General features: G+C 34.5%; 1 protein-coding gene across 1 annotated transcript; it reads right to left on the minus strand.

The window, feature by feature from the left end:
- Positions 1–12,411: 12,411 nt before the first annotated feature.
- Positions 12,412–15,752, minus strand: LOC149403060 (F-box/kelch-repeat protein SKIP11-like). Its single transcript, XM_089608971.1, has 3 exons — positions 15,448–15,752; positions 14,889–14,964; positions 12,412–14,686 (listed from the first exon to the last, which is right to left on the minus strand). Exon 3 carries the CDS (start codon positions 14,470–14,472, stop codon positions 13,171–13,173), a length of 1,302 nt encoding a protein of 433 aa, XP_089465097.1. The 5' UTR covers positions 14,473–14,686; positions 14,889–14,964; positions 15,448–15,752; the 3' UTR covers positions 12,412–13,170.
- Positions 15,753–26,400: the final 10,648 nt, after the last annotated feature.

The raw sequence follows: 26,400 nt of genomic DNA on the forward strand, positions 1-26,400 counted from the left end.
AACACAAACTCTAAAATTAAAAACAATTCATAACAATTTTGTCATAAATCAATAAACAAGTTCAACATAACCTTAATCATCACTAACTAATAAAAAAATTACAACGTAATTCGGATTAATTACAAAAAAATTAGAAACATGAACACAAACTCTAAATAAACACTCCATTCATGTTCACAACTACCAATTTATACTTAATCTTCAATAATTATCAAGAAATTTAAAAAATTAAACTCAAAATCATCAAAAAAACATTAAGAGGTCGGGAAGCTCACCGGAAAATGAGTAAACCGGCGGGATCTGGGCAAATTTGACCTTCGTCGCGTCGGGAAGCTGGCGGCACGGCGGGATCCGGGCTGGATCTGGGCAAATTCGCACTAGCTCGCGGCGGAATGTTGAAGACCTAATCCCGACTGAAATTAATTTTTTTTGCAGGAAACCCGGGATTTACACTCGATTTTTTCATTTTTTAACACTGAACCGGACCCGGAAATGGGAACCGGGTTCTTGACTGGTTCCCTGTCCGGTTCCCCCGGAATCACCGGAATATTCCGGTTTTGAACGTTTCGGTGCCGGGGACTTCGAAAAAGGGGTTCCCGTCCGGTTCCCCTGGAATTTCAATCCATGCTTTTTCCCAGACGCAACAACACATGGCCCGTGCCGTGACTCAAAGAAGTGGCGGGGACACGATAGAATTCGGATTTACATAAAATCTATGTTGTAGTTATTTAATTTCTAATTTTATGTACAAATTTGTATTGTAATCTAACAATGGATATTTATGAAATATATCCCAATTTACTTATTCATTATTTTTAATTTTTTACATTAAATTATGTAAATTAATTGTACTTAAATAAATAAAAGAGAAAAGAGAAAAGAGAAAATGTCCTCGTCAGCAAATTAAGTCATTATTAAACTATCTTTAAAAGTTGTAAATAAGACATTATAAAAACATCTTCATAATTATTTCCACATTAGCTTTTTATAGCTAGGTGGAGCCTTATTTGAAGTCTTTTTTTTTATTCATTTAAAGACATCTTTTTTTTAGACTTTTGAAGACGTTTTTGTGATGTCTTAATAAACATATACATTTTAAGTCACTAGAATAGAAGTCGTTCTCTAGAACGTCTTTAAATGATTTAAATGTGTTTTTGTTTTGAGAGGAAAACTGTTGCGATATTTTTGTACGCATGTGCACGTAGTTGCTCACGTAATATAATCGTAAGTACGAGTCGATCCCACGAGGACTAAGTTAACTGATGAAATAAACGAACTAGCAACAAATTGAACTCAAAGCGAACAAATGCGATTATTAACTAAAAATGAAAAAAAAAATATAACTCGAAATAAACGCGGATGAATGGATATGTAGAAGGCAATGGTTGCGGTTTCGCAAAATTCTCCTATGGTCGGGATTCTTAAAAATGCGCCAAATCTTTCGCGACACTCTCTGCACTAGTTACACTCACGTAATATTATCGCTAAATTTCTCTCGAGCATCTCACAACCTATGCTAATACCGAATTTTTATCTTTCGATCTCAAATCCTAAAAATACGACAAACATCATATTCGAGAGTGTTCACACGACTCCATAGCAGCCTAGCTATCTCTAGTCTTAGGAGTGTACTACATTTATCTAATTCTGATACACGATTATTTAATCTATCTCAAACATCAAATAAATCCTAGAAGTCATGACCGAGGCCGCGATTCTCATACAAGCATTCGAACAAAATTAAATAAAGTGAAAGAGAAGATGAACATGAAAAATACTTCAATCAAAATTTAATGAATCCACACCCATATTCAAGCAAGCTAAACCATCACCCTCTCGGAGATAACAAAAAAACCAAATAAATTAAACCACACCATGACAATCAAACCAAAACAAATAAACATAAAACAGGAGTACCAAAATTAAACAGAAGAAGATGAAACGCTGAATTAATGACGGTGAATGGGTCTTCTTCTCTGACTTTTTTTTCTCCCAACAAAGGCAAACTAGAAAATAAAACCTAAATTAAAACCTAAATTCTGATTTATGATAATCTAATTCGTATATAACATGTTTAGGTATGTTTTCAGACGATTTTGAACCATTAGATATTATCGGATTTGCCCAATGCTTCAAAAATGCAAAAATTGTTGATCTAGAATTGCGCAGGCGCGGCGCGCAATACACTCCACGAGGTGCTCAAGAACCATGGTGCGGCGCACAATACAAAACGCGTGTCGCGCTCCTTCACATGCGGGGATTTTGTTTAACGTGCATAAGCTTCTGGAGTCGTTCTTCAACTTTATGCAGCGTGCCTAAGAGACTGCGCAGTGCGTCGACTTCTTTCTCTCTTTGTTGAGCTGTCTAATGTCTCATGTTGACTTGCTTTGCTTCCCTATCCATTTTGTAATGTCCCGAAAAGCTTCAAGAACATCTTTAACACTAAGAATAGCTCCCACACCAGTGCATCACTCAAAAACACATCAAACACAATAAAATTCACTCGAGAACACATAGAATTCAAGCTTGGTAATAGGAGTTTAACTCGTACAAAATGCACCTATCAAAAGCTCTCGTTGTTTTCTTGAGGGTGAAGTTTGAGTTGTTCTTGGTACCTCTTTCCCTCTAATATACTAGTAAAGAAATGAAAAATCCAGTGCACTCTATGATAAAAATGGTAAGTAGTGTTCATGGGGAGCTTATCACTAAGTGAATAATATAGTCATATAGTACTCAAATTCTCTTTCATGATTTCAAGAGGTATCCCGACTTGATTAATTTTGAAGAGCTTTCAAAATTTGACTTCAATTATGACTTATAGGTTAATTTCCAATCCAATTGGTCAATGATAATGAAATTACTTAACGTGATGTTAGACGGTTGTTCAACTAGGTTGTTGTGACTACCTTGTTGAACAACTGATTGATTTTTATCCAGATAACTAAGACTTGTGATAAATCAAACATGAAACGAAAGTAATAAGAGACACAGGAGATTGATAACATTGTTCAGTTAAAGCCACCTACTCGGGGAGACTAATACGTCTGAGTGAAAAGCAATCAACTGACAATAATCAAATGTACATGAATATTAAGTTTGACGAAGCCCCAATTCGCAAACACATTCGTCTTTGATTCTTTCTAGATTCTGTGCAACCTAAGCTCCTCTTAGGTTTGAGACTCCCTCTCACTTTCACTCACTCTTCTCTCGAAGATTTTCAGCACACTTACATGTAAAACACATGTCCTCACACTTTACTATGATGGTACACAAGCTGTGAGTTGCTCTGAGTTTGTTTGTCGATGAAGATCTCCTGAATAGAGAAAACAAACTCAAAGCTATGGCTTATGTGAATTTACCAAACAGTAAAGGAACAACACCACCACGCAAATCCCTAGATGAGTTTTATATGGCTTGTTTCCTATACATCCGCGAAGTCTAATAAGTCGGATTCTCAAATCCGATCTTCTTCATCCAAGAAAATTGAAACTAAAACAACGTGTTTTAGTTGACTTATTTTGCGATTATGAAAAGATGCAAGTACCCTTCGGATAAGTTGTTTGAATAACTTCTTGACGCTCTGACTTGAACAACTCTGTTACAATTTGTTTTACCAAACATAACCATGTCTCAAAAGATCCAACAGATAAAATATGCAAGAAATATGCCTTTTTCTTAAAGAAACCGAATAATTTTTAAGATATTTTATCTCGATATCAATTGATAATGCAAGAAGTAACCCAAGACCTTATGAGCCTTGCTAAGTACTTTCATCTTTTCGATGTGTAATCATGATACGTCTCTTCAAGATTATGCATCTTTATGCTTGTTTATCTTGGGTCGAGATCTCCGTATTTTTTTATCGGTGCCCATTTGGACTTGTTGGACTCTGATATTACGTGAAGTATTCCATCTCAAAATTCATTAATTGGTAATGATCGATGACTAACCGATAACCTTATAGTAGGAAATATGGCCACAAATAGCTCTAACACTACTTGTACTCATCTTGTTGTTATGTTGTCTGGAGCAACCATTACAACTATTAATGAAGATGCGGTCCTTTTTACTTGAAACAAAGATGAGAGCAAAGACGTTTATCTTCATGTTCATTAGCAAGTCATCGGCATCACCTGAAGCATAAGATGCTAACAATTAATTAGTCAAATTTCATATAAAATTACGAATATATATATATATATATATATATATATATAGCTCTATCAGAGCTACATATATAGCACCTTTCTCTAATATTAGTAATTAGTTTAATTTCTCCTAATACAATCAAAGGCATTGAACATTTTCATTCCGTGGAATTTTTAAATGTCTAATTATATTTAGATGGGATAATTAAAGGGAAATGTATGGTGTAACGAAATAGGCCTTATTAAAGAAAAAAAAGGGTATACTCATTAGGAAACCAACACTTGTAAGCACAATTACTGGAACAAAGGATAAAATTTTGAATGGGAAAATTAAATAAATAAAACCTAGATTACTTCATAGTTATATGATAATAATGATAATGTCGCTTTACATATAATATAAAATTATTCCGGGTTACTTCATGCTCCTTTTATTGTAAATCTCGACGTGCATACTTAGCAGCATAACCATATGAATATGCCCTTTCACTATTATATATCTACCCATTAATAAATTATAAATCTTTGTGAAGCAATTAGCAGCCAAGTATATAGTATAGGTTTTATCTGACTTGGAGAAACCTTAAAGAAAACAGTACCTTTTAAAAGTACACATATTTATTAAATGATAGAAAAAAAAATGTCATGACATTTGAAGTTATGAAAAAGTTTAAGCTAAACACGTCCACCAAAATATATAACATTTCACTTTCTCAACGGTTCTTAGCTGTGATACGTACAAGTCCACGATAATATTATTTTGGTGCAAACGAACAAGTCAATTTCCTCATCAAATACTAGCTGAATTAGGGTTTTGTATTATTTTTTTATTAGATATCAATAATAGTTCGGCACTTGGAAATTTCTGATATTTTCATGGAAATTTCCGTTGTATATATTCAAGGAACTTGTTCGTAAACGTTAAAATTAAAATGAAAGAGAAAAAGGAATAAAGCCACTTCAAAGAAGTAAACGCTAGGCAAAATCAAATTGAAACATCAGACATTATATAATTAGTGTATTTACACAACTAATATATGTGTGTATATATATATACACACATGGGAATTTCTGAAAGTTGAACGCTTACTGTATAACAGTGCATTCTCTAGTCACGCTCACGAATTAAGCCTGAAATACAGCATATGCTATATCCCATCAAAATACCAACAATTAACCTAAAAGTCCAATCTCTAGTGGTATTATATTGTATTAAGTTTCACCGAAAATCCTCTTATATTGATCGTAAGATGAGCAATTTCATAACATTATTAATAATATTGATTATATTGATCTTTCTGACGTGAGATCTTAAACATGTTTATAAAGATATGATTTTTTGCTTTCCGTCAATCTGGCTCGAATTCCATTTTTTTTTACCTAGTTCTCATTTGAGTTTAATGATTTTCGATACCATGTTAAACATCACACGTAATATTCCAAAACCATTTAAAATAAAATGTACAATTTTCTTGTTAATTAAGTCATTTTTATCTTTTCGATGTATGATTGGCGTACTAAGTTACATATAATTGAAGAACACTACAAAAAATAATTATTCAACTGAATTTCTGAATGTTGCGGCTGAATTGGTTTTAGCCATGACAAAAAACGTGGTTATGTATGTAAACAGTCGTGACTCGTCTCAATATTACGTAATGAGTTCCTAAACTAGATCAACTATATGTTCCAAATAAATATTACTAAGAGAATTGTATTCTTATCTTTATGACTATATAAAGTCGAAGAATATTGCGAAACAATTCATAGACGGCATACATTATAAAAAGTTTTATTGACAGATATTGATAATCATGTGATACATGTCAAGAACACACAATTTTTATTGTATTCTCAATGGCTGTAATTCAATATCGTTTATGTCAATGTCACTAATTGTTTGGTTTGTTTTGAGAATCTCCAAAAGGCAGGAATATACAGTTACCATATTCCACTTATTAATAAGTCTTAGAATTTTTAGGCACTATCTGACCAAATCTCTTCTCCATATCTTCAAAGATAAAAAAAAGACAACCAAAGTTATCACTAAAAAATGACATCTCTCTCTTTTCTTTATCTTTTTCTTTTGTGGTAAAAAGAAAAAAGGAAAAAAAAAAACACATGAATCCAGAAAAATGGAGACCTCGGAAAACTCACGTATTAATGTACTTATATTACGTAGGTGTCCAAAGAACATGCAATAAAAGTAGTGCTTGAAAAAGTTATTAATAACGTTAGATATGCTAAAATAAAATTGGGATTCAAGACAATCAAATAGGCAGATACAATATGGTGCTTTTTTTATTCCTTGTCAATAAAAAAAATCTAATAGTTTTTGACATGATGGTAGTTAAAGAGACATTAAAAAATCAATTGGGGGTTTACTTTTTTTTCTTTCTTTTTCTTCTCCAATAGTTATATGCTTGATTAGTGGAAATGGGAAATTATAGCCATTATTAGAGCATCAAAAAGAGGATTCCAATACCATTATCTACCACTATAAAAGAAATGGACCACCAACATTATATATGGAATATAAAAGATCGATTTCTCCAAGAAACCATGGACTTTGTTGAGGTCAATTCAGACATCAGAGATGAGTTGATCATTGATTTATTTCTACTTTTTTCTAATGGAAACGCTAAACACTAAAGAGCCCTTTGTGGGAAGCCGAATAATTCGTAATTGACATCGTATGAAATATCAATATCACACTTGATTTGATTAGGATTAGACACAAATAAAGATTTAGAATTATGAGGCTGTTTTTTTTTTTTTTTTTTTTTTTTTTTTTAAAACAGCTTTGTTGCAGTGGGGATTGAACCCACGATCTCCACACAGGAAACGGTGCCACTAGACTATCCTAGGTACCGCAATTATGAGGCTGTTTCACGGTTTCGGTCTTTTGATATATCGTTGATTGTTAATAATAATACACATAGCGGACCAAAGTTATCCTTTTGTCCTTTAAGCACTGCTGTTTTGGCCAATCATAATCTAGCACTTATTAAGATAAGATTAGGGAGACTTGTTTTTTTAGTTATTCAACTATATGGGGCTTTGTTACTTTGGAATATATATATATATATATATATATATATATATATATATATATATATATATTTAATGTTTCCTTTTATTCACTAGTTGATTTAAAGTTTTAAACATGATTTGAGGCACTCGAATTTTTATTTCTAGAAACACCGTAAGGGCATGAAATTAGGTAAAATGACACTTTAAGCTTTTTTTATTAACATAAATGAATCTCTAAGTTAGTTGCAAAGATTGATAGTTGGGTTCGTATGTTTCTATATTGTCCTTTCTATGTCAGTTTGGAATTTTAAAAACAACCCATCTAAGTCCTGTTATTATCAATGTGCTGTCCTATCAGCAGGCCTTAATGGGCCTTATTTTTGGCCCAATTTATTTCCACTGGATCAAGAGAGTCAGACTTGGAACTTAACGGGCTTTATTATTTGTCTTTTTTAGAGTTCACATTCTTTGATTTGGTTACAATTTCTTTTTCTTGTTCTTCAAAATCATCTTCCTTCATATCTCTCCTCCTCCTTCCTCCTCATTATTCCTTTTTTTTCCCTTACATTTTTGTGGCATTTGCGGCTGAAGTCACAACTTCAGTCATTCCTTGCATTTGTGTCACTTATTTGCTAAAATTACATCCGTATCACTTATTTGCATTTGTGTCACCTATAGAAAGTCTAAATTACCCTCTTATGATAAAATCAATCTCTCTCAAACTCCCCGGTCAGATCCGACAAGAAGAAGCTCGCCAACTCTCTCTCCCCTTCCTCATCTTCCTCCGCCGCCGCAAAGAAGAGGCTGGTTCCGGCGGAGACCACCGGTGACAGCGACGAGAACGCGGCCGCCCACGGGCGACAGCGACGAGAACGCGAGGCCATCGGGGCTGTGGTCGACGGCGAGGTTCGGGAGGCAGATCGAGAAGGAATCAGGAGTTTGGAGAAGAGGATTCTCCGATCGTCGTCGTCGGCGAGGAAGAGGCTGGTTCCGGCGGAGACCACCGACGATGGCGACGAGAACGCGAGGCCGTCGGGGCTGTGCTCGACGGCGAGGCTCGGGAGGCAGATCGAGAAGGAATCGGGAGTTTGGAGAAGAGGATTCTCCGATCGTCGTCGTCGGCAAGGAAGAGGCTGGTTCCGGCGGAGAGCACCAGTGACGGCGACGAGAACGCGAGGCCGTCGGAACTGTGGTCGACGGCGAGGCTCGGGAGGCAGATTGAGAATGAATCGAGAGTTTAGAGAAGAGGATTCTCCGATCGGCGTCGTCGACTAGGAAGAGCCTGGTTTCGGCGGAGACCATCGGCGACGGCGACGAGAACGCGAGGCTGTCGGGGTTGTGGTCGACGGCGAGGCTCGGGAGCCAGATCGTGAAGGAATCGGGGAAGAAGAGGACGAAGGAATCTGTGTTGATGTATTTGTATTTGTGAAGGAGTCTACTTTTTTTTTTTTTGAAATATTTGACTGCGAGTCTACTTTTTGTAATTTGTTCTGTGAGTCTATTTTTTTTCGAAATATTTGACTGCAAGTCTACTCTTTGTAATTTCTTCTGTGAGTCTACTTTTTTTTCGAAATATTTGACTGCGAGTCTCCTCTTTGTAATTTCTTCTGTGAGTCTACTTTTTTTCGAAATATTTGATTGCGAGTCTACTTTGAAATCTGCGTAAGGGTATTTTTGTCCTATTTTTTTTTTATCAAAGTGACATCTATGCAACACCTTTTTTCGTCGTGACTCATTTGCAATTTGGAGTCGAGTTTGTGACTTTGATGCAAATCTCTCTACATTTTTTATACTTATCTTTTAAGGGAAATATTATCTATTTATTTTCCCAAAACGATTTTATTTTCTTTTAAAATTTTGGACATAATAAGTAATTTATTAATTATTCATATTATTTTGAATAGTTTTCAACGTTTTCCTAATGGATTTTATGCGTTACTTATAAGGATTTTTTTAACTTTGTCTCAATTTTTTTATTTTTTTTTTATTTTTTAACTTAGTCTTAGCTAATACTTGATCAGACAATCTCAATCTTATATGCATAAAACTTATCCTATTATACACGAACGTTTCGAATGTTTTAAGAGTATTTAAAAGAAACGGATACTGTCCATTATTTTAAAATAATTCTGGTACCTTTTTTAACTATTAACATCCAACAGTTTAAACTATATTATTTACCATACTTATTGCAAATTCTTCCTTGTAAAATAAGAAAGCAAAAAAAAAAAAAAAAAAAAACTCCTACCGAAATGATGTATGGTCGAATTATGGTGAGGGCATATTAAATTATTAATAATAAGAAATGGAAACAACTTTCATATAAGGCAACCCATCCATCCATCTTTAAGTGGCAACACAACACTAGTGAATGATTCCAGGTTGTTATTCTTGCCATTAATTGTAAACAAAATAATTGAACAATTACTCAATTTATGAACAAACATAAATATTCTACCTTATATTGCATCAGTCACTTTCTCAGTGCCATGATGCCAATTTCTATATAAATAATCATGCACATACTTTAAAAAAAAAAAAAAAATCATGCACATACTAGACATTCTTCCTTACAAAAGGTGTAAAACCAATATTGCTCCGTAACCAATTTTATAGAGATATTGACATAAATATTACTCAACTCACGCCAGTTTACCAAAATCCACCGAAACTAAATTTTTTACACTTACATGTAAGTTTTTTTTGAAAAAAAATTATATGCTAATATTTTTATATTTATTATATTTTTAGGAGAACTTTGTTCAAGGTATTACTCGAACCAACGACCTCTAACTCGTGTGGGTAGAGACACTCACTGTCGAGCCTCAAGCATTTAAACTCAGCTTGGACGAATAAATTAGCAGGTGACTTGGAGTCCATTCAAATGGGCTTCATTGACATCCGAAGACAGAGACCGATCAAACCTTAGTTTTCTCACTCATTTCGGATTAAAAAAAACATGTGTCACGAGATAAATTAATCGACGTGTCCTCTCCAATACAAAGAGTTCATAGAGGAAAAATAAAGACTTTAAATCGAAGATGGATTCAGTAAAAATGGAAACTAACATTGATCTTGTGAATTCTCTACTTGTATCGAGCTCTCGAGCCACAACCCCATGTGTATTGTTATTTTAAAATCCAAATAAAGCGCATGTGTCATTGTGTTTTTACCTTTATTTAACTAGAGAAATCAGCCGTTCGATATTTTTTTTTTATGTGGTCATCGAACTGTGATTGTTTGGATCTCTCCATTTGTTATCGTTGGTATTCCGAAAGAGCTAAATAAGGGCTTGATTATTAATGTGCTCTAGTGTTAAATTCATTTTGAACTAAGTTTGTTTTGTGCTTGTACTAGATTGATGTTCACTTATATCACCGAAGGTTATACCACTATTCAAAGAGAGGCTTCGTTTAATTAATAAAAAAAAAAAAAAAAAGTTGGATGCAAATTAACATATATGCTATTGTTCCTTCATTAACTTAGGACTTTTTAGTCCCATGTCTTTTTAAGAGATAATTTGCAATCGAATTAATGTTACACTTTGACAATTCTACTATAAGAAAATGAATAATATAAACGATAACCAAAGACCAAAGTTATTACCATTGATTTTTTATTTTTAATTAAAGTCAAAATTTTATCGGCCCTCAGCTTCATCTCTTAAAAAAAAAAAAAAAATCGTACATCAAGTGATTCTATTGTTTATCTTTTTCATCTAACCAAACATATGCTTACAAAAAATTTAATGGCGACGAAATTTCAAAATATAATAATAAGATTGTTAGAATTAAAATTTAATGACGTCACCAACCATAAAGTTGAAGACCTAAATTATAATTTCCGTAATATGATAGCAGCTATTAATACATCCAAAGAAGGATATTCGACAGATAAGATAACGTGTGGATATTTTTTCTTTTCATAGTGGGCGGGCATGGCAACCAAAGCATTTTTGTACATTTCCTTGAGAATGAGGTCAGACGTAGTAATGATCATAATATTTTTGTAAACCATCTGTATTTGGTGCCATCATTTCAAATCTTCTTTAATTTAAATAATATAATAATAATAATAATGAAGAAAAGAAGAAGAAAAATAAAATAATAAAACAAGAGATCACAATCAGTGAATCTGTTTTGCTGTAGAATATAATATAATAAAGCATTAAACAAAGCTTGTTACGGGTCAAAACATCATATCCAATTGGTCCAAAAGGTATACGGAAGAAAAAAAAAAAAAGCATTACTAAAACAAAGTGATTCGTAATTGATCCTCACAAGTGTCATTACTAACCACCATATAAAATAAAAATTATAAAAAGAAAATACGAAGAAATGTACAGAAAAACCCATTTCAACAACTTGTCTTGGACACAGTGAGTCACAGCAACCTAATTTTGGACCATGGTCTGCTAATTATTAATGCTTATCAAAGATTCAAAATTGAGCTGTATAAAAGAAATTTGAGCTGTATAAAGATAAAATAGATAACTATCACGTCAATCAGATCGGTATAAACATATATACACATTGCTCACAAACGCATTATTTAAAGCAAATACTCTCTTATCCATTAACAGCTAAAAGAGTAATCACACAAAAATAAGCTCGGCTAAAAAGAAAAAAAAAAAAAAAACCCTAAATCAGTAGTTCTCTTCTTTGAACTTCTTTCTTATCAACTTTTTCCTCTACCTTATGATAGTGATATTAAAACATCTCTGTTTCTCTTAATAATTTTCTTAAAAAAAATCAAACCAAATCTACCGGTATACCTATACTAATTAGAATTTTTTTGATACATGCAGATCCGAAAAAAGATTAGCAGGCCTGATATATATATATATATTTTTAATAATTTTTTTCTCAAGTGATAACCAGCCTAAAAGTTATATAAACGTAACAATCATTTTCGTTAATATAGCTGCTATAACAGAGAAAAAAAAAAAAAGTTAATGAAAGAGGACTTGCTATGATAACAAAACAAAGCTTCCTTCAAAGTAAAGCAAAAGCAACTAATACCACAAATAAATAAATAATGTCAATATTTTTTTTTCTCTCATGCAAAACATGACATATTCATTATAATGAAAGCCGTGTCTTTTTCCCAAGTATAGCATAATCACTAAATATTTTAACTCCAATTTTGATCATGACGTTCATTGCAGATCTGAAAACTTGAATTAAAATAAGACATAGTAAAACTGTTGAGAAAGATATATAAACAAAAATGATAAGAAACAGAATGAGAATTTGATTCAATACCGCAATATACAAAGAAAGGAAAAACAATTGAAGAGGAAGCTCTAAAAAAAATATTGCCCATCCATCCATCAATTTCACCATCAAATTAAATGTAATAATTAATCAGTACAATAAGCCATCGCCCATATCCAAGGACAACCTTTCACAACTTATTTTTCTTCCCTTAAAAACAGAAAAAAAAAAAAAAAAAAAAAAAAAAAAAAAAAAAAAAAGATACTACTTTCTTCTGTGTTTCTTCAAAATAAGATTCATTTCAACAACCAAGTATTGATGACCTACAAATGTGTTGGTACTCCAAATTATTTTGAAACCTATTCCCTGTTCTACATCAACATGCCCACTTTTTTTTTCTTGAAACTTTCATGTCACTAATTTTTTTTTTGTTTTGGGGGGGCGGGTGTGGTTAAGGTGGTGGAGAAGGTAATAATAATAACCAATGCAACTAAAAGAGTATGAAAAAAAAAAAAAAAAAAAAAAAAAAAAAAGGTCTGAAACTCTTCCCCTGAATTATACCCACCCACCCACATAAAAGATTAAAAACACAAATAAATAAAAAAGGGGCGAGCAAAGGGAAACAAATTTACCAATTAGCATGAATGGATGGACTGTTTCTTTTTTTTTTTTTTTTTTTTTTGTGCTTTTATGTTTTGTGTTTTGTATTTCTGTTGAGAAGAATTCAACAATTTCCTTTCCCTCTTCTTTTTTTTTTTTGTGTATTATTATTATCAACAGCCCATCACAGCGCAATTATAAACAAAGCTACCGGACCTCTTCCTGGCGAGCAGGTTCCAATTCGGCGGGCCCCCTTCCCCCGGGGCCCACGAGTTGACCTCGATGTAATTCTCCCCGCTGCGGGGCCCGCCGATCACGATCAGCATTTCCCCGCACGCCCGGAACGCCATCCCCCACCCGTGCATGGACATCGCCCGTTCCGGAAGGTTCCCCACCGTCCTCCACTCGTTCCGACCCTTCTCGTACCTCTTCACCTCCATCTCCGCGTAATCCGCCGCGTACAGCTCGTTCCCCACCACCGCCACCAGCGGCGGCGCCCCTTCCCCGGCCCCTTCCCCGGCCGCCGCCGCCGGGGACATATCCGGAATTTCCCTCCACACCCTCGTCTTCAAGTCGTACTCTTCCCCGCAGCGGAGGACCCGATTATCGTCCCCGCCGATCCCCCCCACCACGTAGAACTTCCCGTCCATGAAAAACCCCGAGCACTTCTTCCTCGGCTTGTTCATCGAGGGTAGGCTCTCCCAAGTCCCCTCCTCGGAGTTGTACATCTCCGCCGAGCTCAGCACCGAGCCCTCGGTGTTGCAACCCCCGGCGAGGATCGCGATCTCGCCCGAGCTCGCCGACCCGAAGAGGGACCGCGGGGAGTTCATCTCCGCCCCGGGGGACCACGAGTTCGTCGCGAGGCTGTAGCGGTGGATCACGTTGGAGATCGCGGCGTCGGCGGCGTCGGCGTCGAGCTCTTTTCCGAAGACTAAGAGCTCGGCTCCGACGGCGAGTGACTCCTTGTCGGAGCACATGAAGAACTCGTTCGGCGACATTCTCGGGAGCCGCATCCACCGCAGCCGGAGCGGGTCGAACGCCTCCCACTCGAGGAGGTGCACCGAGAAGTAGACCCAGTGCTCCACCACGCCGTTCAGCCGCCGGAGACGGTACAGCTCGCCGGACCGCACCAGAGACCGGAAGCCCCGTCCGAGAGAGGCCACCGAGCCGTAGTCCGACCGCGAGCACCGGATCAGGCAGCTGATCGAGTTGTCGCGCCCGATCCGCCCGATCAGCGCGTCCGAATCCGGCGAGTTCGGGTTCCCGGCGTGGCTTCGCCGCCCGTCGGAGCTGGTTTTCTTCATCTTCTTGTTCTTGTTCGGATTCCCGTCGGAGTCGATGAGCCTCTTCCGGGGAGATCCGACGAGGTCGGGAGAGTCGATGAGGTGGCGGAATGTCACGCAGCCCCACTTGGGTTCGGGCTGGCATGAGCTCGGAAACAGCCTCGAAAGAAGGCACGACTGGTTTTCCAACATCGCTCTCAAAAGAAAAGAAAAAAAGTCCCCCCCAAAAAAAAATTTTTGGAACTTTCAGAGCTGATGATTTTTTTTTTTTTCTTCCTTTACTTTCCTTTCCTTTCCTTTCTCTTCTGGTTAAATCTGTAAATTCCCCGATCAACCTCTCTGCCGAATCGATTCCCTCTTCTCTCTTTTCTCGCTTGAAATCCCTAGCTCAATTCACAGATTCCACCTATTCGACGCAAAATTGAAGAACAAAGAAAAAGAAAAGAAAAAAACAAATTCGATTCATTTCCCCTAGATTTCTAAAAGCGAATTTAAGAAAAGAGTAACGAATTGACAGCGAATTAAGGCAGCTTCTGATTCAAGCAATTTGAAAACCCTAGAAAACGTAAGTGAACGAAATTGAGTTGAGTTAAAAAAAAAAGTCTGACCTTCAACGCTCGGCGATCTGAATCGAGTAAAAGAACCAATGATCCAAATGAAGTTCGGCGAAAAACTTGATTTCGTCTGTGTGTAATAAAAGTTAGAATAATATTGTCAAATTACCAGCTGTGAGAGAATTAAATTTAAAAGAAAATACAGACTAAAAATTCCTTTAGGAGGATAAGAACCAAAAGAGTTTAGAACCTCACAAGTCACAACCGAGAATCTTCAATTATAAACAAATAATATTACGCGTTTCAAACAATTATTAAATTTTAAATTTAAAACAGATCCTTCTAGACATCAAATTATTTTCTATTACCAAAATAACGGAATCATCAAACAAAACGCAGAAAATAAAAACGGATAGATCTGTGTCTTAATTCGATTCCTACACAATTATATTAAGAGGCGAGTATATCAAAACCGAAAACTGGAACAAACTAGAAACAAATTCAACAAAAAGGAAAAGATAATGGAATAGAAAGAAATAAAGAGGGAAAAGAAGAGAGACAGAAAGGAATGAAGGGAAGGTAAAAACACAAAAGAGAAATGCGAGGGACTTACGGATTGGATAAGAGGAAAAAAAGGACTTGATTGGAAATTCCAAAATATATATATATAAACACAGCACCAATCACACAGTCTCTCTCTTTCTTTCTGTGCTGTTTTCTGGTTAATCCTCTGAGTCTCTCTCTCTCTCTCTGATTGGGTTCGTTTGGGTTTCTCTCTCTAATTGTCCTTTGGATTCTCTCTGCAAATCAGAGGGAGCTTTGGCTTTCGGCTTTGGGAGAGCATAATAAAAAAAAACCCACCTTCGCACTTCTCTCTCTCTCTCTCTCCTCTTAACCCACAAATTTGATTTATAAACACCCTGCATAATTTCAACATTAACTGTTCTAAACCATATCGGCATAATATAATATTGATTTTAAAAAAAAAATATGTTAAAAGGACAATTTTCCGCGGACTTGGAAAGGAAAATAATATTGTATTGTCCATTGCGTGCTTCGATATTTGATTTAAATTTTGACCTTTTTTTTCTAATTTAACTATAAATTATTTAAGAATTTTGCAACTAATGAATATCTTAAATTTTTTTAAATCCTAGTCAAAACTTTATTTTATAAAGAAAATAGTCCACCAAGCCAAAGTAAATTCATTTAAATATAATAGTCAATTAATTTTATTTCAGTCTGATAAACTATTTTTTAATAAAATGAAACTTTTGCTATTTTTATAAGGGAAAATAACACATTTATACCATGTGTTTTAGTGAAATGTCAAGTTTAACCCTCGGTTTTCAAAAATATCGAGTTAATACCATCTGTTTAACTAAAATGACGAAATTATACCCTCTGTTTAACTAAAATAACGAAATTATACCCTGAAATGAATAACAGCGTCACAAATCTCCCTTTCATTGATATTAACTCTTATATAAGAAAAACCGAATCAAATCTAAATCAGTACCCTAACTTCCAAATTCTCAATTTTGAAACAAAAATAGCCCCAAATTGAAATTAAATAATAAAACTCATACCTCCTAAGAAATAACTTCATTCCGTGTTCGAATTATAACTCTACATCATGGATTCTCGGTTCGAATATGCGATTTTGATGACTATCAACTATCCATGTTTACCCATTTGCCTATTTCTGTGTTCTTCACGATTAAGAGACTGTTGTTTATTTTTTAGTTTTTAAATAAATTACATCTATGACGCGAATGAATAAAGATAATTGGTGTTTATATATAAATATTATAGTCAACGTCAATAAAAAGAATATTCGTGACACTGTTGTTTATTTCAGGGTATAATTTCGTCATTTTAGTTAAACATATGGTATAATTTCGTCATTTTAGTTAAACAGAGGGTATGAACTCGACATTTTTGAAAACCGGGGGTTAAACTCGACATTTCACTAAAATATAGGGTATACATGTGTTATTTTCCCTTTTTATAATAATAGTAGGCTAATAAACTACCCACTTAATTGTCCCAAAAATTATTACATTACATTTATTTTTCTCTAATTTGTTTGTATCCGTGTGTATGTGCTAAGTAGAATGGGAATGATATCTCGTTAAAATAGTCATTTTTGCTTACTTACATTTATGGAATTTTTGTATATCCACTTTGTGGAGTCAGATGCGAAGACGATGGTACAAGTTATTGAGAAACACTTTTTTTTCTTTTAAAAATGAGTTTGATTTCATTTTGTCAGACGTATCATGAATTTTGTGATTAATAATAGATTTATATTTTAAAAAAAAAAATTGTTTGAAAAAAAGTTCCATAATGAATAAACCAACTTGAATATTAAATCATTCAAGAAGAAGGGCAGGATGGCTAGTTAATTAAAAAATTTATTTTTGGTAACATACAATAATATTTAACAATTTACTTTTAGTAAATTATAAATCTAATTTTTTGATGGGATTTTATTGTACTGTTTGTTGTTTGTGATAAAAAGTTGTTTGATAAAAAATTTCCATCATTCTTGAATATTAACGATCATAAAATAAATTATATTTACTTATTTAACAGTATAGCCTAATTGATGATTTCACATGTTTTCAAAGTGGAGGTCGTAAGTTCAATCTTCATTGACACAGTTGCTCTTTAAAAAAATGGTCGGCTAAACAACTAGCCAAAACAACACCCCCAATTTAAAATTATAGCCCAACTATTAACATATTTAGGAAAATAGCCAATTTATCATGGCAACATTCCAATATTCCAATAATACCCTTAGGTTAATATTATTAACTATCATAGTAAAAAATATCATCCATAACAAAAAAAATTAGTAAAATCAAATTAACAATAACAGAAATTACAGTAAATCTTATTTGTCATAAAAAGCATAACAGTAAATCTTATTTACCGTAACAAGAACAATAGTAAATCTTATTTACCGTAACAAGAACAATAGTAAATCTTATTTACCGTAACAGGAAAACAATAAATCTTATTTACCGTAACAAGAACAACACTAAATCTTATGTACCGTAACAAGAACAACAATAAATCTTATTTACCGTTACAATAACAAAAGTAAATCTTATTTACCGTAACAAGAACAATAGTAAATCTTATTTACAGTAACAAGAACAACAGTAAATCTTATCTACCATAACAAGAACAATATTAAATCTCATTTACTTTAACAAGAAATACAGTAAATCTTATTAGCCGTAACTGTGACGACCCGACTTTTCGGACCGTCTTACTTATCTTACTTTTTAAAAACTTAAGAAAATTTGAGTTAAATTTTTTTTAAACATAACTTGGAATATAAAGTTTGAAAACTCATGAGCTAAAAAATAAATTTGTCATTTAAAAACTTGATAAGCAAAAACAACCCAAAAATCAAAGTTGAGTGATCAAAATATAAAACCAAAAATACCATAAATAAAGTCGTAACCCTTAACGGAATTGAAAAACATAACTTAAACCATGAAAAATAAAACCTTGGGTTTGGATTATTGAAAAACTGAAAGCAAAGCGGAAGTCTTTTATTTTCAAAAACGGCAACCATAACCCAACCCTCTCGATATCGACGCTGCTAGTCCGCCATGCTCAGTTCTTTGCAAGTTGTTTACCTACAACACAGACGCATATTTTTTTTTGAAGAGATGAGCTTACACTCAGCGAGAATAATATAAAGCTCACAAAAAAAAGAGTAATGCAATGCATGAACCGGTTATTAGTATTTTAAAACTAATTCATGACTTGATCTTTCTTTTCTTGATTCTATCACTTTTAGTTCGGGGTGCCCCTAGGGTATTCGTACCAATTTCAGTGTACACTTTAGATACAAAGAGATGGGGGTTATAAAGTCTCACACTTCGCTCTATCTTTTAAACTTATTAGGGCCTCGGCCCGAGAAATTTCCACATTAGAGCCTCGGTCCGGGAAACTTCTTTTTAATACCTCTCGAGGCGATACGACTCCCTTGCTTATCTTTATCTTTTCACTTTTAAAAAACATTATATACTGATATGACATGTACATAAAAACTTTCAAACATATGCTCATACAATACATGACTAAAAAAATATAAAACATGTACATTCTCAAATCTACTTTAACTTAACACTGCATAGTTGACCAAACATAAATCCAACTACTACAATCAATCACACAATCAAGTAAAGAAAAACCTACTCCAACATATAAAAAGCTTTTAAAAAAAACCATAACATGAATTAAAAATCATCATATTTAAGAACTAATCTGTGTTGTAGTGAGATTATTCTCACCTGGATATCGAAGGTTACGATCGCAGATCGTCGAAGGAAAATGACGCTCAAAACGACTCGGAACCTGATTGGGATAAAAAGCTACCGGGGATCAGCTAAGGAAAGGATTCAATACATACTGTAGGTTCTGGAAATTTTCAGAAACGACATTCAACGTGAAAATTACGAAAATACCCTTGGTTATTAGGGTTTCGGTGAAAAACTAAAACTCTGAGAAAACTTCTGTAAATATTCCAGTACGTATAAAACATAATTTTGATCACTTTTTGTAAAGGCACCACGGCCAAAATAATTTTTTAACTATTTATTAAAAATAAAAGGAGTACTAAAATCTAACTTTAAAATTTTTGCCAAAAATTGTCTGCGCACCATTTTTAAAATAATCAGAAACTATTATATATTTCATAAAAATATTTTTCAAGACATTTAAACCTAACTTTTCCAAAAAGAATCAACGCAAAACCAAAATATTTGAATCCACAGTAAGCGTTTAAAGTCTGAAAGTCGGAAATAGGTCTCAGGTATGCGCACTGATTTGAAAATAATCGGAAAATATTCTGTATTTCATAAAAATATTTTTCGATTAAATATTTAATAGAAAACACTTAAAACTAACGTTTCCAAAAAGAATCAACGTAAAACCATACTTTTTGAAACCAGGGCATGCGTTTTAAGAAACCGTCTTCAAGGAATCCGAACCAGATAGAAAAGAAAGCATACATATTTAGAGCTACAAATTTCCAAACAAAGAGATGGATTGGGAGGGAGAGCATAGAAGAAGCGTGAAAAGAAAAGGATGAGATGTTTATATATGACTTAATTAAACCCTAAAAGGCCAAACCCTAAAAGTCCAAACCATAATCCTACTTTTAAACATAAATTATTAATAATATTAAATATTACTTTTATTGTATATAAATATATAAGTATATGCATATACTCTAACACTCATTTAGTATTACGTGACCATGACTACTATGTATAATATTATATTATATTATATTATATAATAAAAATAATAACTTACATAACTTAACAAATATACAAATAACTTACATATAATAACTTAACTAACTATGTATATAAATATATATACGTACATACATAAAATAACATAACAAATTAATTAAGTATATATAATATACATAACTTAGTTATAATATATAACTTATATACAATATATATCCATATTTTGTATTTTAAAGAGTATATTAAAATTCAAAACACACCAACACACACATAAAAACTAAAACATCAAAACTACCACATAACTAAATCATTCACTACTACTTTATTAAAAAAAAATACTTGATAGGTGCGTTTATCACGCGTAAAACTCCTATTTCCCGAACCGAAAACCGACGAGTCCTCAAGTATTTTAATGGTTTTAGTAGGTTTTCGAGTAATTTCAGGTTCAGAGGAGCATTAGAGCATCTACAAACAATTTCGTGAAAAGATGAGGAGATTCGGAGTGAAAATGGTCAAGATGGAGTCAAAATTGAGAAGGGCAAGAAATTTGGCGAAGACGCGCGTCGCGCGCCCACCACCGCGCGCCGCGGGCCTCGAGTTGCGCGCCGCGCATACTGAGACTCAAACAACGAAATCGCACAGAGTCTTATGCGCGGAGCGCGCATAACCTGAAGCTGAGGCCGCGCGCCGCGCATTGACTACCGCGCGCCGCGCGCCCGCGGATTCCTGGAATAGGAAATTAGCGATTTTTGAGGATTCTTGACCCTTGGATCGAATTGGAAGGCTCAGATCACTCCGAAAAACACACACTCAGGGCTAAATGTTTGTTTTTAGTTTTTTCTACTTTTGGCTGCACTTTTGTTTTGAGAGCTTTTGTTTGGGAGCGAAGTTGAGTCGACGATCCGACGAACGAGCAACCGTCAACTCCCGTTTTTAATAGTTTTTACTTTCTTTCCCTTACTCTCTATTACGTTTATTTCTGAATTAATTGATAGTTTCATTATTCCCATCATGAATTTCATAGAGTTTTGCTTATTGATGATTATGTTGATTATTGCTTTGATCACTATGTTGTTAACTATGGACTCCGTTAGAGGCTAGATTTTTAGCGGGGTTGCGATGTAGCCGGATTAAATTGGGTTAGGGGGTTTCGTTAGGGTGAAAGTATGCTTTGATGTACTCAATTATTCATGCTTGTGTGGATGTGTTCTTAATGCGTTCTTTGGGTTGGCCACCTTTAGGATTGTTTTTAGGAGTTTCTGTCACTCGAGAGAGGGCGAAAACTCATGCTCATAATCCATGCTTCGTTTTGTTCTTAGGTTGCTAGACGGCTTAAGCTTAATGTAATCATTTGAATTCTCGTATTTATTGCTCGTGATTGTTTTAATAGGATTAGAGGCCGAGAGGATACATAATCCGTCAATTGCGTAGGTTGCTAGATCACTCGAGAGAGGCTAGTAATATGTTAGGGAGAATGAGATTAGCGTGAGTAGAGTAGGTCTAGTTGTTGGAACCCGAAACCCCCGAATCCTAGTTTTCCGGTGAAGTCGTGACCCCCATTTTCTCTTATTTGAAGTTTCGTGTTAAATTTCCGTTGTTTTCAGTTATTTTTATTATAGTTAATTCTTGCACCTCCCACCTTAATATAGTGAAATCAATTTGCTTTAGATTGTTTAACGTCGCTAGAGTAACTAGTCTCTGTGGGATCGATATCTGTTACTTACGTAACACTATTACTTGTTCGATACGTCCACTTGCGTGCTAGTTATAAAATTATCGCAACAATACTAACGTCACTCGAACACCAAGATTTTAGCTTTGTAATTAAGCTTAAAAATTTGGGATTTCACAGTAACAAGATCAACAATAGATCTTATTAACCATAACAAGAACGACAGTAAATCTTATTAGGTACATTTACAGATTAACCATAACATTTTCTAGTTAATCTAAGAGGAAACGTATCAGAGATGATGACTAGTTAATCTAACAGTAAATACGATTTACTAATTATTTCCGTGAACAATCGAGGACTGTAAATCCGACAGTAAACCATATTAACCATTGAGTAAATTATTCGTTTCTATGGTAAATATAACAGTAAATCTGATTTACTACATATTTCTTACGGTATCCCGTAACAAATATACCCATAATAGAATGAACAGAATTCATACTAGTCTTAATCTAAAAATTAAATACTCTTACAACAGAAGTCATACTTGTCTTAGATTAAAAATTAACAATTAAAAATTAATCTAAAAATTCATACAATAGAATGAACAGAATTCAAAACGCCATCGCCAAAGAGACCGCAAGAATCCTCGCTGAGCTCATATCCGACTCCGACCCCAACGACCCCGATCCAGACCTAAACGCCATATCACCATCACCGTACATGCTCGGCCCGAAGATCCAGAACTGGGACGAGGAGCGAGCCACGCGGCTGGACCGAAACCCTAACTTCCCTCGCCTGACCGGCGGCGCTCGGGAAAGAGTCCTCCTGGTGATCGGATCTCCGCCGAAGCCCTGCGACAATCCGATCGGAGACCACTATCTCCTGAAATCGATAAAGAACAAGATCAACTACGCGCGGGTCCACGGGATGGAGATCGTCTACAACATAGAGCAAGAGACGATCAGATCAGAGATGGTGGCGAGACTATCGGCGATGACGTCGGCGATGATGGATTTCGGCTATGAGACGGAGTGCATGGCGGCGTAGAGCTCCGTGAGGAGGAGAGCCTTCAGAACGGTGATGGAGAAGATGAGATATATTCGCAGTCTAAGAGTAGAAGACATATTGATCAAGATTACATGATAGTTTATGAACATTAAATTGAAAGAGGATAAATCTCCACATGTTTAAGGGGGCATGCATTTCTGCAGTTCTCCAAGATCTAACGATGAAAGTAAGTGAGATTACCACTAAACCAAACTAAGAACTTACATTTTGTGTTTAATTATCGAGTCTATACTTGGTAATATACTTCTATCTCCAATCAATTCTTAAATATGAGATGAGATTAGTATTCTAGTTGCAGGAATACACCGTGTACAAAAAAAATGGTTCCATTAAGTATAGACAAATAAATCCAACCATTTGTAATATATACATATAACACTCACGAGTTGGCTTAAAGATCAACATATCTAAATAGACAAATAAGATCGTGGTTTTCATTCTTATCGTTGTCAATTAAGATGAAGTATTATATTACTTAACATGATAGGAGAGTCAAAGTGTCAAACATTCTCAAATGAGCACCAAATCTAAAAATAATTATTTCCGACTCAAGATAAACATGTTTAGACCATCTCCAATGCATCTCCATATTTGCACCATAAATGAATAATAGTGATCCAAATTTGGATCATCAATATTCACTTATATTTTTTAATCCATAATTTTTTTTAAAATTGTAAACTTGACCCCAATTTTAATATATAGTTATAATCGTATACCTAATGTGTACAACTTTACATATGCATTTTTCGTTTTTTTTTTACTTTTATTTGTTACAATTTTATACATATTGTTTAATTTAAAATTAATATATTCTAATATATGATCGGATTAATATGTAAAAACTAATTTTAGGTTGCTCGAATTTGTAAAATATAAAAATAGTAAAGAGTTAAACTAAAATTCTATAAAAATATAGTGAGAAATAATATAGTTAACATATATAATAATAGATACCTTATTTGTCACAATTGGGATGGATATTGACACAATTTGATATAATAACAGATACCTTACTTGCGATATTTTATACCTTTCAAACTTATTTATTTGATGAATAAGCTTGAGCATTATTGGTCGAGCTATTGAACGTGAAAGAGGTTGAGAGAGATTGAGTAATAGCTAGAGAGAGAATGAGACGAGAATTGAATGAGAGAATTTTCAACTGATTTCTCGATTGCACTAACTGATTGTATAAATACAACGATAGAGATAAGCTCACAGCCATTGATCTTACAACTGATTTTGATCTAATGGTTGTGAGTCTATCATGTATAACTAACTTCATACTTGCCTAAACGGCATCGTTCCATACTTCTCTAATACACCCTCTCAAACTAAGCCGGGTTAACTAAGCTTAGCTTGTTGCACAAGTAAACGAATTGTGATATTTGTAGAGTTTTAGTGAACACGTCTGCGATTTGATCTTCACTTAGGATGTGTCTGACTTCCACCTCCTTGGCTGCAACCTTTTCCATGATGAAATGTACGTCCACTTCAATGTGCTTTGTCATCGCGTGAAATACAGTATTGTAGGCTAGAGCTGTGGCACCAATGTTGTCACACCAGATGACTGATGGATGAGGATCCCGTTTGATGCCGAGTTCAACAAAGAGAGCTTTAAGCCAAAGAATCTCTGTGGTGGCTAACGACAAAGCCATGTATTCAGCTTCAGTGGAACTTCTAGCCACTACACTTTGCTTCTTTGAAGACCACACAATTAGGCTGTTGCCTAAGTAAACACATAGACCTGTAGTGGAGCGTCTGTCATCCAGGTTCCCAGTATAGTCAGCATCTGAGTATGCTGTTATTGACATTTGATTTTCTGCAGAAAAAAGAAGACCTTGACTCTGAGTGCCTGCTAATATCTCAAAATCCTTTTGCAAGCTCCCCAATGATTGGCTGTGGGGTGTTACAAGAACTGACTTAGCCTGTTTACAGAGTGTGACGATCCGACTTTTTGGACCGTCTTATTTATCTTACTTTTTAAACTTTATAAAACTTGGAGAAATTTTTTTTTTGAAACACATCGAAACAAGGCGAACCAAAATTTTATAGATCTTAAAAAGAAACAAAAGCATTTAAGAAAATATGAAGATTGCATATCGAACATTTCATGAGAAGTACTTAACAAAAATTGAAAATAAAAACTTTAAAATTTATTTCTTAAAGACTCATAGCGGAAGACTTATTTTGTGAATGGAAACCATGACCCAACCCTCTCGCTATCGAGGCCGCTAGTCCACCCTGCTCAGTTCTCCATAGGTTGTTTACCTACAACACAAACGTATATTTTTTTCCGAAGAAATGAGCTTACGCTCAGCGAGAATAATATAAAACTCACAAAATAAAATGAGTAAAGCAATGCATGAACCGGTTATTAGTATTTTAAAACTAAACGGTGACTTGATCTTTCTTTTTTTGATTCTATCAAATTTTAGTTCGGGGTGCCCCTGGGGTAAACGTACCTATTTCAGTGCGCACTTTAGAGACGAAGATATGGGGTGCAAGGTCCCACACTTCGCTCTAATAAACATATTAGGGCCTCGGCCCGAGAAATTTCCCCATTTGAGCCCGTAAGTCGGCTCGAAAAATTCTCCTTAAGACCTCCGCAGTTGGAGACGGTACGACTCCCTTGCTTATATTTATCTTTTCACTTTTTATTTTCGTTACATGCACGAATTATGTATGACATAAAATATACATGATAACATGACTAGAAATAAGAACATGATATAAATATTCTAATTTATAACATATCACCAAATAACATACCATACCATATCATATCATCACATAACATACCATGCCATATCATATCATAAACTCAGTCATAACATATCATTCATAATTTATCATACCATAACATATCATACCATAACACACATATGTCAAACAATCACACAATAACAATTTAAAAAAATATATTATTAACTCATTCAGATCATATATTTATCGTATTTTATTTTTGTGAACTAATCTATGTTGCAGTGAGATTATTCTCACCTAGATATCGGAGGTTACGATCGTAGATCGTCGAAGGAATTGGACGATCGTAACAACTCGGAACATAAAAGGGATAAAGTGCTACCGGGGATCAGCTAAGGAAATGATTCAAGACATACTTTAGGTTCTGAAAATTTTTCGAACGAGATTCGACATGAAATTACAAAAATACCCTTGGCTATTAGGGTTTTGGGGAAAAAACGTGATTTTGAGAACTTTTAGTGAAGGCACCACGGCCAAAAGAAAATCGGAACTACTTATTAATAATAAAACAAGTATAACGTCTTACTTTAAAATCTTTTTATTATGTATAGCATGAAAATATTTTTCGATTACTTTTTATAAAAAGAAGACATGTAAAACTAGCGTTTCCAAAAAGTCAACGCAAAATAATAATTTTTGAATCCACAGTAAACGTTTTAAAGTCTGAAAATCAGAAATATGCCAGACTAGCGAATCAGGTATGCGCACTTATTTGAAAATAATCAAAAAATATTATGTATTTCATAAAAATATTTTTCGATTAAGG

Source organism: Urtica dioica, chromosome 3 (genome assembly GCF_054948205.1).
Source record: "Urtica dioica subsp. dioica isolate 48M chromosome 3, U.dioica_male_clone48M_v1_H2, whole genome shotgun sequence".
In the NCBI taxonomy this organism is placed as follows: Eukaryota; Viridiplantae; Streptophyta; class Magnoliopsida; order Rosales; family Urticaceae; genus Urtica; species Urtica dioica.